This window comes from Mixophyes fleayi, chromosome 7, assembly GCF_038048845.1.
Source record: "Mixophyes fleayi isolate aMixFle1 chromosome 7, aMixFle1.hap1, whole genome shotgun sequence".
In the NCBI taxonomy this organism is placed as follows: Eukaryota; Metazoa; Chordata; class Amphibia; order Anura; family Limnodynastidae; genus Mixophyes; species Mixophyes fleayi.
Window position 1 is genome coordinate 35,881,640 of NC_134408.1, and position 17,319 is coordinate 35,898,958.

The 17,319-nt window shown below is 40.4% G+C and overlaps 1 protein-coding gene across 6 annotated transcripts in view; it reads right to left on the minus strand.

Annotated features, from left to right (window-relative positions):
- The window catches only part of TRRAP (transformation/transcription domain associated protein), a 112,307-nt gene that overhangs the window by 41,491 nt on the left and 53,497 nt on the right, over nucleotides 1-17,319 (minus strand). For all 6 annotated transcript variants that reach the window (XM_075179650.1, XM_075179653.1, XM_075179652.1 and 3 more), the window contains 11 exons: nucleotides 16,914-17,127; nucleotides 14,694-14,819; nucleotides 12,325-12,471; nucleotides 11,885-12,087; nucleotides 10,127-10,248; nucleotides 8,554-8,767; nucleotides 7,480-7,659; nucleotides 4,775-4,921; nucleotides 4,471-4,590; nucleotides 2,659-2,946; nucleotides 945-1,082 (listed from right to left, as the gene is read on the minus strand). In XM_075179650.1, the coding sequence (XP_075035751.1) occupies nucleotides 945-1,082; nucleotides 2,659-2,946; nucleotides 4,471-4,590; nucleotides 4,775-4,921; nucleotides 7,480-7,659; nucleotides 8,554-8,767; nucleotides 10,127-10,248; nucleotides 11,885-12,087; nucleotides 12,325-12,471; nucleotides 14,694-14,819; nucleotides 16,914-17,127 (1,899 nt within the window). The remainder of the gene's footprint in view (nucleotides 1-944; nucleotides 1,083-2,658; nucleotides 2,947-4,470; nucleotides 4,591-4,774; nucleotides 4,922-7,479; nucleotides 7,660-8,553; nucleotides 8,768-10,126; nucleotides 10,249-11,884; nucleotides 12,088-12,324; nucleotides 12,472-14,693; nucleotides 14,820-16,913; nucleotides 17,128-17,319) is intronic.

Sequence of the window (17,319 nt, forward strand, 5' to 3'; positions counted from 1 at the left end):
AGAATATAACTCATTGGTAAAAACCACAATGGATGTCCCTCAAGCATATATGGGGCAGCACGGTGGATAAGTGGTTAGCACTTCTGCCTTACAGCACTGGGGTCATGAGTTCAATTCCCGACCATGGCCTTATCTGTGAGGAGTTTGTATGTTCTCCCCGTGTTTGCGTGGGTTTCCTCCGGGTGCTCCGGTTTCCTCCCACACTCCAAAAACATACTGGTAGGTTAATTGGCTGCTATCAAAATTGACCAATTCCCTCTCCCTATATTAGGGAATTTAGATTGTAAGCGCCAATAAGGCAGGGACTGATGTGAGTGAGTTCTCTGTACAGCGCTGCGGAATTAGTGGCGCTATATAAATAAATGGTGGCGATGATGATGATGATGATGTTATTATATGTAAGAACACAACCTATGTCACATCGGTGGGGTGAAGCGGGTGCTGCGGGAACAAAATAGGCAGGGAAGAAGTGGCGCATGCAGATGGGCACCCAGCTGACCTCTCCCTCTGGAATCCATAGATTTCAATACAAGGTGTGAAGGAGAAGAGTCCAAGGAGAATCCCCGTAGACTTGTGGTCTCATACCTACAGCGAGACTGCCCATGGACAATGCCCTCCCAGGCCTGACCTACTGAAGGATACTTCCACAGGCCAGAGGTAATTGTACTGTACTGCCTCCCAGTGGTGAGGGACAGACATCCCAGTCGTCTGCACAGACATAAGTCTTGTTCCAGCAAATCATCATCAGCACAGCATTTAGAATTCTCACCACTTCATGTCGTCAGAAAATATTCCCTTCAGCTACAAATACTGCTTGTAGCTCTCCAGTCTTGGCTGCCATAACTATTTTCCCATCATGAACCGTTCAATTTATTTTTACTCCGACAGGCAGGTAAGACGCACAATGACTGAAATGATTGACACCAAGAGGTCAGATACTGTACCTGTTCAAAGAAGCCGTGCTGCTCGTATGCAATAGCGGTTGCCGTTTCTGGGAACTTGCAGCGCTTCTGCCACAAACCGGCCCACATGTCTTCTTCTTGGAGCAGGGAATATAATTCTGCCAAGGAATCAAGGATCTCCTGAAAGACACATGGACAAGCATTTGTAGGCAGGGCACTTTAAATTTTAACGAAACCCAAACATTTTCGTACTTGAAAAATAACATTTCTTAGCAAAACATTCGACTGCACAATGAAAGTTTCAGAACCCCGCCACACGTCTAAGACACTGCCTAAAGCAGTCACAACAACAAACCTCAAATGATAGACCAAACATGTGAGTAATGCTTGCTGTGATAGCATCCACTGATCTAATGTCAGAACAGATATTTATTACCAAGGAGATCAGAAAGCCAATGACAAATTCTGCTTCCCACTGTCTCCCACCCGAATACACTTTGTCAGAAGAATAGTACAGGCAGCACGCTTGCTAGATTTAGTCAATGCCCAATTGTGGCTTCAGATGCTCTGTAAACGCTGACCACATAACACTACGATATTGAAGGCAGTATCGGACAACTGGTGCAATAATCTGAATAGGATGATAACTCATACTTGTTGGAGATTAACCGTTATTGGTCAATGGACTGCAGTAAAAGGCACTAATGTAATTCAGAAGCGATGCAGCTGCTCAGCACATGCATCCAATTTGGTCACACACAGCCAAACTGATCAGTGGTCCTGTCACAGCCAAACTGATCAGTGATCCTGACACAGCCAAACTGATCAGTGGTCCTGACACAGCCAAACTGATCAGTGGTCCTGACACAGCCAAACTGATCAGTGGTCCTGACACAGCCAAACTGATCAGTGGTCCTGACACAGCCAAACTGATCAGTGGTCCTGACACAGCCAAACTGATCAGTGGTCCTGACACAGCCAAACTGATCAGTGGTCCTGACACAGCCAAACTGATCAGTGGTCCTGACACAGCCAAACTGATCAGTGGTCCTGACACAGCCAAACTGATCAGTGGTCCTGACACAGCCAAACTGATCAGTGGTCCTGACACAGCCAAACTGATCAGTGGTCCTGACACTCAGGCCAAATTGGCAGTTTTTTGACAGCTTAACAACTGCACAGATTATAGAATGATGAAATATAACATGATAATTAGCATAATTAGTCAGTAAAGGACAGCATCATAGAGACTGAAGAATATTTTTAACCCTTCCCATGATAGCCTGCAGACAAGTGGCTGATACATTATCCACCCCCTGCTGTCAGGCAGCTGTCCATCACATTGTATAAGACAAGTTACATGCTATATCAGGTTTTAATTGTCCATTTTTGTGCGCTTCAATTCCTGCCTGATAAGCAGATACAGCAAACATTATTTTCATAGTAAGATTCTGTATTAACTGTGGAATTCGCCGGTTCCTTATTAATTATATTTAAAACATGAGCTTTTGTCTGGCTTCCTTATTTGAACATCTCTGTCCACAGGAAAGGAGCTTAAAAATAACCGAGCAAAGTTAAAAATCGAATCAAGTTATAATGGCTGGGAATACACTTTCATAGAGCATTTGGCACCAAAAACAAAGTACATGGAACATTATCAGCGCAGTAAAAGATTATTACTTTTCTCCTGTCTGCAAGCCAAAATCTATATGAATACCTTCTCCAAATGTGCTGATGCAGATTGAACGACACTTACTTGCTGGGGTGGGGTGATGCTCTCTTGTTCATAAAATTCGCTCGTCTGCTTAGGTTTAATCTGCAGACTGAGGCCTTTCTCGAATGCCTGATGCTCCAGCATGAGCGTGGAGCGGAACCACAAATTGTGCGTCTTCCCCAAGTACTTCAGTACACAAGGCCTAATGGGGATTGGTGGGACGCACTGAGACATGGCCTCCACAAAGCAGTTCAAGGCACTCGGCTGGCAATCTCTCTGCACCTGGTGGCTTCCGCTGCACAGGAACGGACTGATTTCCCCAGCCAGTGCCTGGGAACAAAACAAAATGCAATGATTGTAAGCTCCAACGAACTGGGACCTCCTGAGCACCTGTACCAGTACATAACTCATAAGAATGTTACCAGGATGCCATCAGAATGATAAGCAGCTGTACCTACAGCAAGGCAGCACGTTATATCCATTTATTAACTCTCATGGTCAGTTTCGCTAACTCTTATCACCATCCTTCCCCTAAGCAATTCATTTCACTTTCAGGGAGGATGCACTGTAACACAAGCAGTGGAGAGAGGGGACAGAGGTAGGGTGAGGGTGCACAGTCTGACAAAGGAAGCAACAAGAATAAAAAAGAGAAAAGGGAAAATAAATCTAGGCATGGAATGTAAATGGGTTGTCCATCTTTATAGAGCGCATTTATTGACTTGTACATACTCTCCTGCAACTTTTACTAAATGCATGGCGGTTTTACCCTGCTGGCTGCCTTCCATGCTTTTCAGCCATTGATTTTTTATCATCAGAGCCGTTTCCCACAGTTGCCCTAGGACAGGCCTGGCCCTCCAGGTGTTGTGAAACTATAAGTCCCAGCATGGCCAGCCAATAACCGTCAGGGTATTTACTGGCAAAGCATGCTGGGGCTTGTAGTTTCCCAACAACTGGAGAGCCACTGATTAGCCCAACCTGCCTAGGACATGAAATACAGCTTTCTCCTGTACTCCCTGCACTTTGATACTGAGAAATCCCAGGGCAGCAAAAATAAATAAAAACCATCAGGTTTTCATGTTACATATGTAGCTGAAAAACAAAAAAAAGCTCTGAAAGAAAAATATAGTAAAAGCGCCAGAATTATTTCTTAAAAACAAAAATAAAGCAAAAAAACAAAATAAAGCAAAAAAACCAAAATAAAGCAAAAAAACCAAAATAAAGCAAAAAAACCAAAATAAAGCAAAAAAACCAAAATAAAGCAAAAAAACCAAAATAAAGCAAAAAAACCAAAATAAAGCAAAAAAACCAAAATAAAACAAAAAACAAAAAAAACATTTGGTAGCAGGATGATCAGAATAGCACCCTGTGGGGCAGGTAGAGCGCACCAAGATTTTTGTATCCCCTCCCCCCTAAATATTCAAACTGGATTGCTTTACATTATTCTGCTTTCTCGGCAATGAGTTAAAGACCATGAATGTGACAAATATTATAGATCATAATCCAAACAGGATAAAAAAAAGAGCAAGTGAAAAAACAATAAGGCACAACTCTATACCTCCCTACAATGCATACTTGTAACACTGACTTGGGTGCAGTGTGCGAGTCAGGTAAAAGACAAAAAAGTGTCTTCAGTTTGTTGCACTTTCCTGCCTCCTAGTGGCAGCAAATATACCACAATGTTGTGATGTCTCAACTTGATTCAGAAACAAAGAGCGGAGGACAGAAACATTTGCAGCAATTGTACATTGATTTCATACAAGCCAAATCTCCTAGTACTCAAAACAAGTAGGAAGAAAAATAGGTCACTATAGCATAACATAACACTGCAATATGACTTAATAAAGCATTACTTACGTGCTGTTGGCGGTCAGAAAGTATTTTCCACAATCTGGGGAAAAGTTGGATCCAAATCTTCTCTGCCAAAGGCGTTGAAATATGGCACAGCTGGACAAAGGCACTTAGCAGAGCTCCTGTCTGCAGTGGACATATAGGGAGGAGAGACAGGAAGTAAAAGTGATTTAGCAGATCGGAGGCCACCTTCTACAACTACAGAAACAAAACACCCCCCCCACCCCCCATGTCAGTCAAAGTATTACTAAAGCATCAAGTAGCATCAATCGCCAACCACAAAGACTTCCGAATGACAGGTGATACTGACCTTGACCTCACGCAGAGAGTCCAGGAATTTGTCGTGTCTGTTGGTCAACATATGTAGCTGATTGCCGATATCTTTTTCCGATTGCTCTTTAGTTTTGGGATTAGTGCTTTGATCTCCTGGTGCAAGTTCAATATCAATTTCAACATCCTGAAGTCAAGACAAGTCATATGTAAATAGCCATTTCATACTGGCAACTACCCCTGGTAAACTGGCTCCCAGGTGGCGCCGTTCTGATAAACTCTAAGGAACAGATTCAATTCAGTGCGAGGTGCCGCCGGAATCTCCACTCATTTTTCTGCGCACCTCTAGGATGTGAGAAAAAATGAGCAATGATTACTTGCTGGACATCGCCTGGATGTCTCCGCGGGCTGTTCTGGGGACACATCGCGGTAAACTGAATCTCCCCCTATGAATGATGGATTATTATTTGTTGGCACAGAAAGTTATATAACAGATCAGATTATAGAATAAAAATGTGCACTAGGGTCTTTTGAGCAAGACAAAAGAAGAATCACTTGAACATTTCTAGAAAGGTAAAAAACTAATATTTCCGGGTGCCAAGCAAGGTTTATTTACAATGTATCAGATACTTTAGGAACATCTGCACAAATTCCATTTACTAAATGTATTGCTCTATCCAGCTGACTTTCTGAGCCGCCTGAGGTGGCCCTTTAACCATCAAAAGGGCAGCACATTACTCTTAATTTCGGGAATCAAAACAATATATTTAAACAAGTAAAGAGACACTGATCTTTGATAATCTATCGGCAGGCATATTAAACAAGTGTTACAATCTATAAGGGTGCCCCATGTGGAGGATCAGAAGTCTTCCTGTTCCTCATTGCTGATCTAGGCAAAGCCGTTTAATTTATTTGACAAGTTAACAGGACACAAAACCACTTGTTGACTGAAGATAGTTACATAATAAAAGCTGGGCAGAAGTAGATTTGATAAAAAAAGGCTTTAGTGAAACACTAAGAACGATAAATGTATTTAGCTTAAGTTACATACGGACATGTACCGACCACAGGATTAAAGTGGATTCAAGATGGATTCGCCATAGAGTAAAGATACGAGTTGGCATTCTAGAATGAGCTCAGATTCAGTTGAAGAACATATGTACGCTAAGAACAGGAAGAGAGACTTCTGATTATCCTCTATAAGCCCTCGGAGCGGGGACGGATTTCTGTTTACACTGGTTCAATGGAGCTGAATTTGCATCTCTAATTAGTATGTGGCGCTACTGGCATTAGGGAAGGGCTATCGGCAGGAAAGGGAGGAGTAAAAAATGGCTAAACAGCTAAAAAGCAAACACCTCCCAGCAAGGGTTAATTAAATATGTTTCTTTATCACCATATAATTGAATTTGTCACATTTTAATTAATGACAGGACAGCCATTTACTCGTGAATGAAGTATGCGTGTCTCGTTAAATTCAGCAGGAATAACCAATAGCAAAATATCAACATAATTAAATGTTTAAAGTCAGTGACCGCAAAAACTCTATCCCAATTTTTACAAGTATCAAGTTCAATACCTATAAAATGAATGCAAAGGAATACTGTGACCAGAAAGATCTGTTCTATAAAAGTGTTGTCCACAACCTGGTATGTAACAATTTATTGCTATAAAACGCCCTCTCTGTAAATCACATTGTATCATGCAAACAAACCAGGAACACAGTATCATAAAGAGTCAATGTTATTGGGCCAAACTATAAAAAAAACGAGAAAAAAAAAAAAAAGTGCAAGGCTTTGATAAGGTATCCTTATGACATTAATCAGATCTGTTCTTTGGACCAAAGACAAGTAATCAGTAAAGCATAAAGATGTTCCAATATGAGCACATGAAAAGAAGCTAATTACACTTGGCTCAATAGTTTCCTTCCGAAACACTACAAATCTGTAAGGCTTATAAATAAGCATCTGGTTTAAAAACAAAAAAAAAACCTCAAAACTAAACAACAAAAAATAGTATATATTTCCTGCCAACATCCTTGTTTTTGTACCATAATCGTCATTTCTCTAACTCAAAACACGGTAATTAAATGTACAAACAAAGACACAAAAATCGACAAAAACAAATCAAAATCCTTTGATTGGTCCAGATGCGAGGGAGGAGCCAGACGCCGTATCAGCCTAACACGATAAAAAGAAATACGGCTCCTACCACAAAGCTTTGTGCCGAGGATCTAAACATCATTAAAACAGCGCTTTTCTGCTTTTAGCACACAGATATCTTGAGAAGATCTTTAGTGATGTTTTGTAGACAGGAGTTTTACAGTTATAGATCTGACAAGTCTGTTGTAATGTGATATAGGCTCAATCTCCTTAGCTATAACCAGGCTGCACAGTACCTGCTAATTTATAGTATCCAAAGAGACTGGGAATTTGATAGAATCTCTCTCACACTTTGAACAATGAAGAACTGTCAAGAAAAATCCTGATGAGATTCCCAAGGAACAAAAGTTTTAGAACAGCTTGTAAAACCATTCGCCTGCTTTATTCCATGTTTGAAAAGACTTTACATTTCACAGTATACATTAAACCACAATAGCGATAGCACAACCTAGCATACAAAAGCCTAAACACACTCAAAATCCAAGTAGTCCAACTATAAAAAAAATATATATGTATATTGTGTTCACTGCTTTGCTCAGGTTCTAACAGGCAGGCATGCATATTTGAATGCCTAGAAAACCATTACCTCTTCCTTGGATTCGCTGTTTTCTCTCTCCCTTGGTTCCTGCTTGACATGCGTTACCATAGCAAACGCTGCCCGTTCGTGACTGTCTGCTAGATTGATGACATTAGTGATAGATGGGAGCATGGCGCCCTGGCAGCTTGTGCCAATTGTAGTGTTTTTCTCGCAGACGGCCAGCAGGAGCTGCACAGATCGACGTCAAGGAGTTCAAAGTGTTAATAGGATGACAACTTATCTTAGTGAAACATGGCATATACAGTATAAGAAAAGGTCGAATGGGACAATGTTTGAACAGGCAGGGCTGAAATTACACAAATATCTAACGCTAGAATAAGAACATCTAATGAGGTTTTTTTTCTTCTCACGGGAACTACGGTCCATGTTTACAACCAATAAAACGAAGAGGGAAGCTGTACAGCCTACAAGAACAAGCTAAAGGAAAACTAAACAGGTAACTCACACATATAAAGTATCTACATTTGTGATGCCCAGGACTTGAGAGCTCCTTTAAGACTACAACCCTCGTTTACCAAAATAGACAAATGGTGGAAATCAATGAAAGCAACAGTCCAATAAGGGGACAAACAAAAAACAAATACTATAATATGCAAGCTGAAAAAGTCCTACCCCACTTCTTGTGGGGAATGTTTCTAACGTTACCAGTTCCTTTACAAATGGAGAAAGTTATTTTGCAGATTCATTTCCCTAAAAAGTAAATAATTGTTATATCAAAATCTTTGCTGTACTGCTGTACTTTGAACTGGTAACGTTAGAAACATTCCCCACAAGAAGTGGGGTAGGACTTTTTCAGCTTGCATATTATAGTATTTGTTTTTTGTTTGTCCCCTTTTGTTCCCATATCCTTCCCCCTGCGCCGACTTCTGTATTTATTACAATTGTATAGTATTGTGGAGTAGAGGCTATTCTTCACTAGAAGTAGTGGCAGCATCCCTTTTCCCTTTCCCCCAATCCTTGGAGTGCGCAGATCATAACGTATGTATATAGTCCAATAAGGGGGTCGGTGTACACATTATTTCACACACTAACGCTAGGATCTACAGGAGAAATGTAGCGTACCTCAATGCACTGCTTAATCCAGAAATGGTTCCCCATTGCTTCCCAGTTTTGTGAACATGTGATGTAGAGCAGTCGGTCATAAACGCGGCGCTTCATGGAGGTGTCAAACGCCTCAAAGAATTTTGCCCGAATGTTGGGCTGTGCACAGCGCAGCCCCGACAGGAAAGCGGGCTCCAGCTTGGCGGTAAGCTCACTCCCCGAAAGGTTCTCGTCTCTGTCAAACGTAATGCAAAATTAACATGGCCAAACAAAGTAATAGCAACAAGGGGCCTGATTCATTAAAGATCTTAACTTGAGAAACTTCTTATTTCAATCTCCTGGACAAAACCATGTTACAATGCAAGGGGGCCAAATTAGTTTTCTATTTTGCACATAAGTTAAATACTGACTGTTTTTTCATGTAGCACACAAATATCAACTTTAAATTTCAGTGTACAAATAAGCTATCAAGTATTTGTGTGCTACATGAAAAAAGTGTCAGTATTTAACTTATGTGCAAAACAGAATACCAATTTGCACCCCTTGCATTGTAACATGGTTTTGTCCAGGAGACTGAAATAAGAAGTTTCTCAAGTTAAGATCTTTAATGAATCAGACCCTAGGGGCTAGATTTACTAAGCTGCGGGTTTGAAAAAGTGGGGATGTTGCCTATAGCAACCAATCAGATTCTAGCTTTCATTTATTTAGTACCTTCTACAAAATGACAGGTAGAATCTAATTGGTTGCTATAGGCAACATCCCCACTTTTTCAAACCCGCAGCTTAGTAAATCTTGCCCTAGGTCTTTACAGGTGTTCACCCAACAAAACGAATTAAACTAAACGGTGTGTGAAGGAGATGAATAGATAAAAGTCTACTCTTGATTTCCCCATCCAGATGCCAGGCTTTGTGCCATGATGCAGTGGAGGGGAGACAACGCGGTACCTATGTATAAGAGTGCCTCTGTAATAACCAGACAAATAGTAGAGCTCATCTGCGGGATCACCCAACATTCTATTTCCAGTGGAAGCAATTTGAAATCTTCACAAACAATATTGGGAGATGCGGCTGAAGAGATCAAAGTTTTATTGGGTGACTGTGATGGTGCAGTAACTGCGCAGTGTCTTATATCTCATTCACAGGGTGATGGCAGCTGCAAAAGCTGCTGAAGGCTGTCCTTGTGGATGGCAAAGATATTCTTTATCTACATAATCAGCCACCCACTTAAAAAAAAAAAAACAAAAAAAAACAGTACATAAAAATATACAAATATCAATAAACACACATTCTCTTAACCCTCTTGCAGCAACAGCTGTGGAGCTTCCAGGAACTCTGCACATTAAGACAAGTTAAGTAAAGTTGTGCAGAGCAGTTAAATACCCCAAAGAACAATCATGGACATGGAATAAATGTCATTTACAGCTGTGACAGTTACCGCTTGCTGTGCACAAATAGATGGTCATTTGTTAGGGATGAACGGTAAAAAATAAACTATAGAAAACCTGAATATTCTTAGATTTTATTGTACCTAAAAGAACACAAAATTATATACCTGAATATACTACTTGTCTACACACTTGTATTGTTCTCTGTACCTGTAAACATAATTAACAAGCTCCAGAAACTGTGCATTTAACTCGAGGTCTTCTGGAAAGCGTTTCTCTATGTAGGTCATCATCTTCACTAGCAAAATGGATTTCTCCCGTAGCGTAGGAGTCTGCATAAAGATGGAGGTAAGAAAGTATGGTCACAGCACTAAAAGTAACATTAATAAAACATGCTGCTCTAGATTCCAGCTGGAAGGTGGATGAGCAATGCTGGCAGCATTTTACAGGCTGTCTCCAGGACCTAATCTCCATTTGCTGTCCATTTCTAAAGGCCATTTGTGGTTGGGAGCAGCTAAGGCGCTTAAGAGTTCATTTGAAACCTGACTTACGCACTTACTCATCGATTGGTGTATCTGTTCTCACAGATATACTTAAAAGGTCAATTAAAGTCTATTTTATTCACCCCTGTCATAAATGGCCTCATTTCCCCTTTTATGCAGGGCTTCAAAGAAAAGCCCTGCTAGAGTAACATCGTTATCAAAGCCCATCTACTGCTGGGTAGAGGAATGTTGATGCACCCAAGTGCCTGAACATGATGAAATGCCAGCCCCTCTTCTGGTTTCATATCTGTGGCCCGCCACGGAGCATGGCCAAGAAAATACAGGACCCAACAAATGAAACCTGCATGGGAATAATAACAGCCTTGCGCTCTGCCAGTGTTTGGCTGTCCTTGTACTAATGCAGGACGTTAATTCCCTTCTTCTATGTAATATGGGGGACAGCATTCCAATCTGTTAAGCAGTGGTTGCATTTGCAGGCAGAGATGTGATAGATCCCAATTAGGGCTAGATTTAATAAGCTGCGGGTTTGAAAAAGTGGAGATGTTGCCTATAGCAACCAATCAGATTCTTGCTGTCATTTTGTAGAAAGTACTAAATAAATGAAAGCTAGAATCTGATTGGTTGCTATAGGCAACATCCCCACTTTTTCAAACCCGCAGCTTAGTAAATCTAGCCCTTAGTGTTAAAACTATCCCTGTGACATTTATAAACGTTTCTCAAGAATAAAAGAACTGCGAGGTACCATGATTCCATTTTGGAAGACAGCTAACTACGGTTAATGTACTAAGGTGCGTATTCAATTGTTAGCGTTAATGCTAACAAACGAGCGCTCAAAAAATCTTACCGTTAATACGGTAATTACTCGCGGAATTTCCGCGAGTAAACTACCGTTTTAACGCTTTTCGCGCGCAATATTACCGTATAAACAGTAATATTTTTTGAGCGCTCGTTTTTCAGCGTTAACGCTGACAATTGAATACGCCCCTAAATGTTCTGGAGTTTTAACTCAACTAACAGGATGCAAAAACAAACATCCATTTCTAAACATTAGAAGTACTACAGCTGAATAGCTACATTGTCAAAAGAAAAATTATAATGAATTATTTCTTTATTCATTGAAAACAATGTCCCCTTCAAATAATCAAATGTTACTGTTGTCTGATGTCAGAAGCAAGAGCAGCGTGGGGGAAGAATTGTTTTTTGAAGAGGTAGAACAGAGACCAATGAGACCCGGGTTACCACGGTAACCAGTCACTACTTGCCACAAATTCACCTCTTCATTGCTAAATTGTAGAAAAGTACCACAATACGGTAGTTAAACAGATGAAAGCCGGTGGATGGTAATTTAAGGTTTTAGTCTATTATACAGAATAACCAACGGCAACCTGCACATTACAGCCATTAAGTCCACGTAGGCCAAAACAAATGAATAAGAAAGAAAAAACAATAAAGTTTTCCAGCCCACCTGATTCGCTGCCATAGGCGTGTTGTTTTTCAGCCACTCCTCCACTATTTTCACCACCGCTCGGAGGATTTTCGCATCAGGGGACTTTTCAATGAGAGAAGTCAGGATGTTTTGAATAAAGTTTTTCCTCATTTCCATGCTCATGACTGCCAAGCGCGTCTTCACCAGGTCCAAGCTCAGCATTACCAGCTCACTGGTGCCCGCTGGGGAGCAAGAGGAACAGAATTCAGTTATAGGATGCCGGATCTGAGAGGAAGGCGGGCTAGGCACCAATCAGCTGCTGGCAAATCCATACATCAGTCGTCCGGTAAGGAACGCAAATCATTAAACCAAGCTGGAGGGAATTATATGCTCATAAGGTACGGAAACATATCAGGAGTTATTTGAGGCAAATTTGTATGTTATTTCCTGTAAGAATGGCAAAATAAATATAAATATACCTGGATTGGCTTCAGCTGCTCCGGGAGCCGCCTGTGGGTTCAGATGCTCCCTCACCATCTTCTGCAGAGAGCGCATGAAGACAGATATAAGCCTGTCTATATAGCTGGGGTTGTTGCTGCAGGCCGACTTCAAAATCATTAGTGTTCCTGCCCAATTCAATCACAAGGTGTTAGCGGCAATTTGCTACTTTCCCAGCACACAGATGGAGGTATGAAAACAAGAATCTAATCCCTTAAATACTACAAAAGTACCAGGCTACAAATTGTCTGCCTTACATTTTACAGACATACCTACTAAATGTATATTCTATCACTTTGTAGCGTTCATTAACCCTTGCAGCAAACAAGGCGTTCTGTGTGCAAATGTCAGCGTCCACCTCTCTCACTGCTAGAGATTGCACAGATAATATCATTAATTAAATCACCTGACGGCCAAAATACAAGTAGCCTCATAAAACAGAGCTATACCTAGTATTAATATACAGGTCTGGGGTCCGTTATCTGGAATACTCAGGGCTTTCAGGATATTAGGTTTTATTGGGAACATCATACCAAAAAACGCAAAAATTATATAAAATATATATATATATATATATATATATATATATATATATATATATATATATATATATATATATATATATATATATATATATTGCAACATAACCGTTTTGTTTCATCACATTGGACACATTTTAAAAAAGACAAATCAATTACATGGCATCGTCTAAAGATTGTTTTTCCGCTGATGTCAACAAATATATAACAGCAAAAAAGTAATCCCATAAAATACAGTAGTATAATTGGTCTGATCATTAAAGGTAGGTAAAGCGAGAGGTCACTTGTAGCTTCCAGTGGTTACAGACTGGGCAGCTGTGTGCAGGGAAGGGGGGATGACACTTAAATTACATGAACTGCAGAGATCACATGGGTCTATGTACAGTATGACATCACCTGTGTAGGTCACCACAATAAAGAGCATCCAGATATAGGCACCCAGTACTTGTATGCAAACACTTCACATAAATATAAAGTAGTGTCAACGGGAGGGGCGGGGGAGGATAAATTTTACTCCTATGCCCAGCATTCCTGCTGATGAAACAAAAGCTTTGCATAGAAAAATAAATATAATATCAATCACTTCAAGTTCTGTCCAGGGATGAAGATTGAAACACTGTATTAGAAATGCTATTAGTATCTCTTAAATAAAGCAACTTAAAGGTTAGGTTTGTGGTTCATGTTCTAGTAAATTCAGTTTTTAAAAAGAAAAAACAAATAAACACATTTCAATGCAACCTGCTATAATGGGGGCTGAGCCCCCTCTCTCCATCTATCCGAACCGCAAGGGTTCCATGAATGGGATCCCCAATTCTAAGCTGACAGCAGGTGGAAGGCATCAATGCAGCTGATTAGATAAGGAAATTAACCCCCACAGTCCTGCTAGTTGAAGGAATGGAAGGAAGAGCAGTAACAAGATTCGCTCTTTAACCAGTTAACTTGTCGGGTAATTATGCAGTTAACAAAATTAGGCAAGGAGAGTAGGTAAACCAACTTCTTAGCAATTCTACTTTACTGTAACCTAGCACACCACAATCACTAATACATTCTATCAATCATTAGCGACCAGGAATAAATTAGAAAATAATATATATTGGTAGGGTGGCTGGTTAAACATAAATATACTTCCTCTTCAATGTTTGCGCATTGCAAATTCCTTAGCATTTGACCTTGAAGCACTTTGCAAGGAACTGATTAAATTAAACTACAGTCTGTCTAAGTGTTTTCCACAATACACATTGACACCTGGCAAGCAAGCAATTCTGTAAGTAAAATTACACCTGTCTGCAGAGATCACAGGGGATAGCAGTGAGGGACGGCTAGCATTTACATTTGGCGCAGCTAAGGTTCCTTTGCGGTATTATTCCTGTGTTACTGACAGAACCAATTCATTGCGGCAGCAAGTATTATATAAAACCTAAAATCACTGCTAAAGTGACCTCCTGGGGACAAGAAAGTGAATTTTCCCAACAGACATGAATATGTTGGCATACACTAGGTTGTAACAGAAAAGTACACATACGAAACTTCTCAAATAAAATACGTGTCCCTCTGAATTTATATGTAACATTTGTTGAAGGCAAAATAAAACTATAGCCTTTAGACCCCCCCGCACCTAAGGAATCCCAAGTTTATCACAATCAACCTTATAATACCAGATTCTCAGAAATATGCAGGGTGCCCTTCTATTTATACAGCAGTGAATTATGGGAAACAAATCAAATCATTAATTGTCCGTTAATGGGTCATTTTAGTAGACATAGACCTATAGACAAGGACTCAAAATCGTCAATTGTAAATCCAGCACCTACCAAAGAGCTGTGACGGGTTGGCATTCGTAGCTTTTTCATAATTAGTAAGACCTTCATAAATGACTTTGCCCACAGCTGCGTATAAGCACTCCAGTTCCTCATATTTGGATGCAACACTTGAGGTACCTAAGATAGAATTCATAGCGAATTAGTGTCAAAGGATTCATTGTAATCTTTTTTTTTTTTCCCCCATACATATGTAAGGTTTCCCCCACTACAAGAGCAAACCGAAATCAGAATGGAGTGCACATACAGTGATTAGTGCTCTGGGCTATTAGGAAAATAGGCAATCAAAGATACAAGATCGTTCCCTGGTGCCTAGTTTTATGTATGGGCTTGGAAAAGCAGCACTTCCGATGCTATACCTCATGTACAGTCCCTGAGACTAGGAGAGACAGTTTTTAAAAACTAGTACAGACATCTGTGTAGAAACTCTGCTGTAACCCATAGCAACCACAGTACCTGGCAGAGATCAGAAAATTAAGTGAGTGGGTCTCAGCAGTGTCTATAAGGAATACAATTACATGCTAAAATGATCACACTTCACATTAAGCAAAGCAGACAATAGTAACAGATGATCTGCTGGCCAAAATCACCTGACCATTTCAAGCAGCAGACTACATGACATATTTACACAGTAACCTATGTAGCCTGAACTTAAAACAGATCAGTTCAACCTGTAAGCGTGTGTATCAGCCATCGTCAGGTCTCCTGCAGTAATTTCATTTCAACAATGCCAGAATTTAAGCTCTGCGCTCAGCAATCTGTTAAACCCCTAATGTTCCACAGCCCCAATGGTAGGCGTGATTTGTAAATATCCTGCAGCCAAAATAGACAAATAGTGGTGTTTTTTTTCCTAGAGAAGTAATTAAGGATAATTTATATTTATAATGATAGGGGCCTTGCAATAACCCACAGCTAAAACCACTTATGAGCAGGCAAAGTTCTGCTGTCTTTACACTCAATTTCCCTTTCCTTTCAGGGGGTTAGCAATGTTTAACAAGTGAAAAATTGCATTTTCCCATTAAAAAAATGATCTGAAATTATTGAACTCATTTTGCAAGCCGTATGGGGAAACTGCAGTCAATGAAATCACTTTCTCCTAAAGGATTAAAAATGCAATCACAAAAATTGAGTTCTAAAACAAAGGAAGAGAAGAATACTTTCTGCAAAGGGCACTTGCTCCCTTCCCCATAATCTCATAGTCAATGTTATAGTGGACAATGGGGGACTGTCTCAATATTAAGCCATTACTGGGAACTGACTAGGCTTCTAAATCATGGCCTTGAGAATGCAGCCAATTGTATAGGAGAAAAAAGGTCAGACTGTATATCCTTGCAAGCTGCAACCTGCTACAATGAAGCATACTTGGTAATAGCCCCTCTTACAATAAGAGGACAGCTGATTTATAAACTGCTAATTCATGCACTTTGACTGTTCCACACAATAGTGTAAAAACACCACATATATTCTGCTCCTTCCTTGATATGGCAGTCAGTCTACATTACCCATCACTGCTGATATATTTACCTAGCTAAAATCACAAACACTGTTCAATTTATCAGGCTGACAAGAGGAGAAAGAAAATCGGGATGGTAATGGGGAAAACACAGACCCCTTTTCTCCCCTTAAAGAGCAATAAAGGCCAACGCCAACATTTGTAAACTGTCTAAGCAATCTTCAAGATTCTTGCTGGTAGCCATGGACAGTTAGTAAAAACACCAGCACCACCTTCCCTCACCATGTCACCACAGATGTCAGAAGAAATCATTATTCATGCAGCGTGATTTACTGAAAGGAAGGGAATTCAAGCTGCCATCAGGAAGACAGTCAAGCAGTACCGGCATATGGGAGTGACTGGCTAGGTACCAGCAAACAGCTTGCACATACTGAGATAGTGTACAAAAAATAACTAGTTAGTGAAAGGGGTAACAGTTTACAAAAACTAAGTAAACATTCTTCAAACTACATTATTTTGAACAGTATTGCTAGATAAAAACGCAAGGGGAAAGCGAATCATGGTAGTGATACTGGACTTACTAAACAGCCAATCCATGCAACTTCATTTATTTGCACTTAAAAATGCTGGCTGATTTGTAGCATTGCATGTAAGTCTATAAGCGCCATTTGCTTTACAGAGCTAAAGCAACTGGTTGATTTAGTAGGAGAGCAGGTAAACAAGCCAGCATCACTATGAAGAATAACCGTTATGTGACATACTGGGCTCAGTAGGAAAGATGCTCATCAGTCGGGAGAGCAGAGTATGGACGGCTCGTAGGACCTTTGTGTTCCCACAGGTCATGCAGGCGGAGATTCCCCTCTGCAGAGGTTTGAAGCTGCTGAGAATGGCTGGGTTCTGGAGCACGGTAAGCAGGAAGCTCAGCACCTCTAGTCCGGTACATATGTTGGCAAAATTGGCTTGGGCTGGCTGTTCCTATACACAAGATACATAAAAGAAACAAAAGTTTTTATAATGTATGACTTCAAAGCATTAAAAGGAGATGTTCATCGGCAGACATCTCCCCCTTGCCTTCTGGTGGAAATAAAACATATTGAAATAACCTACATGTGTGCTGGAGAATCAGTGAACCTGTATTAGGTATGAAAAGACTCGGGCATCTCTCAT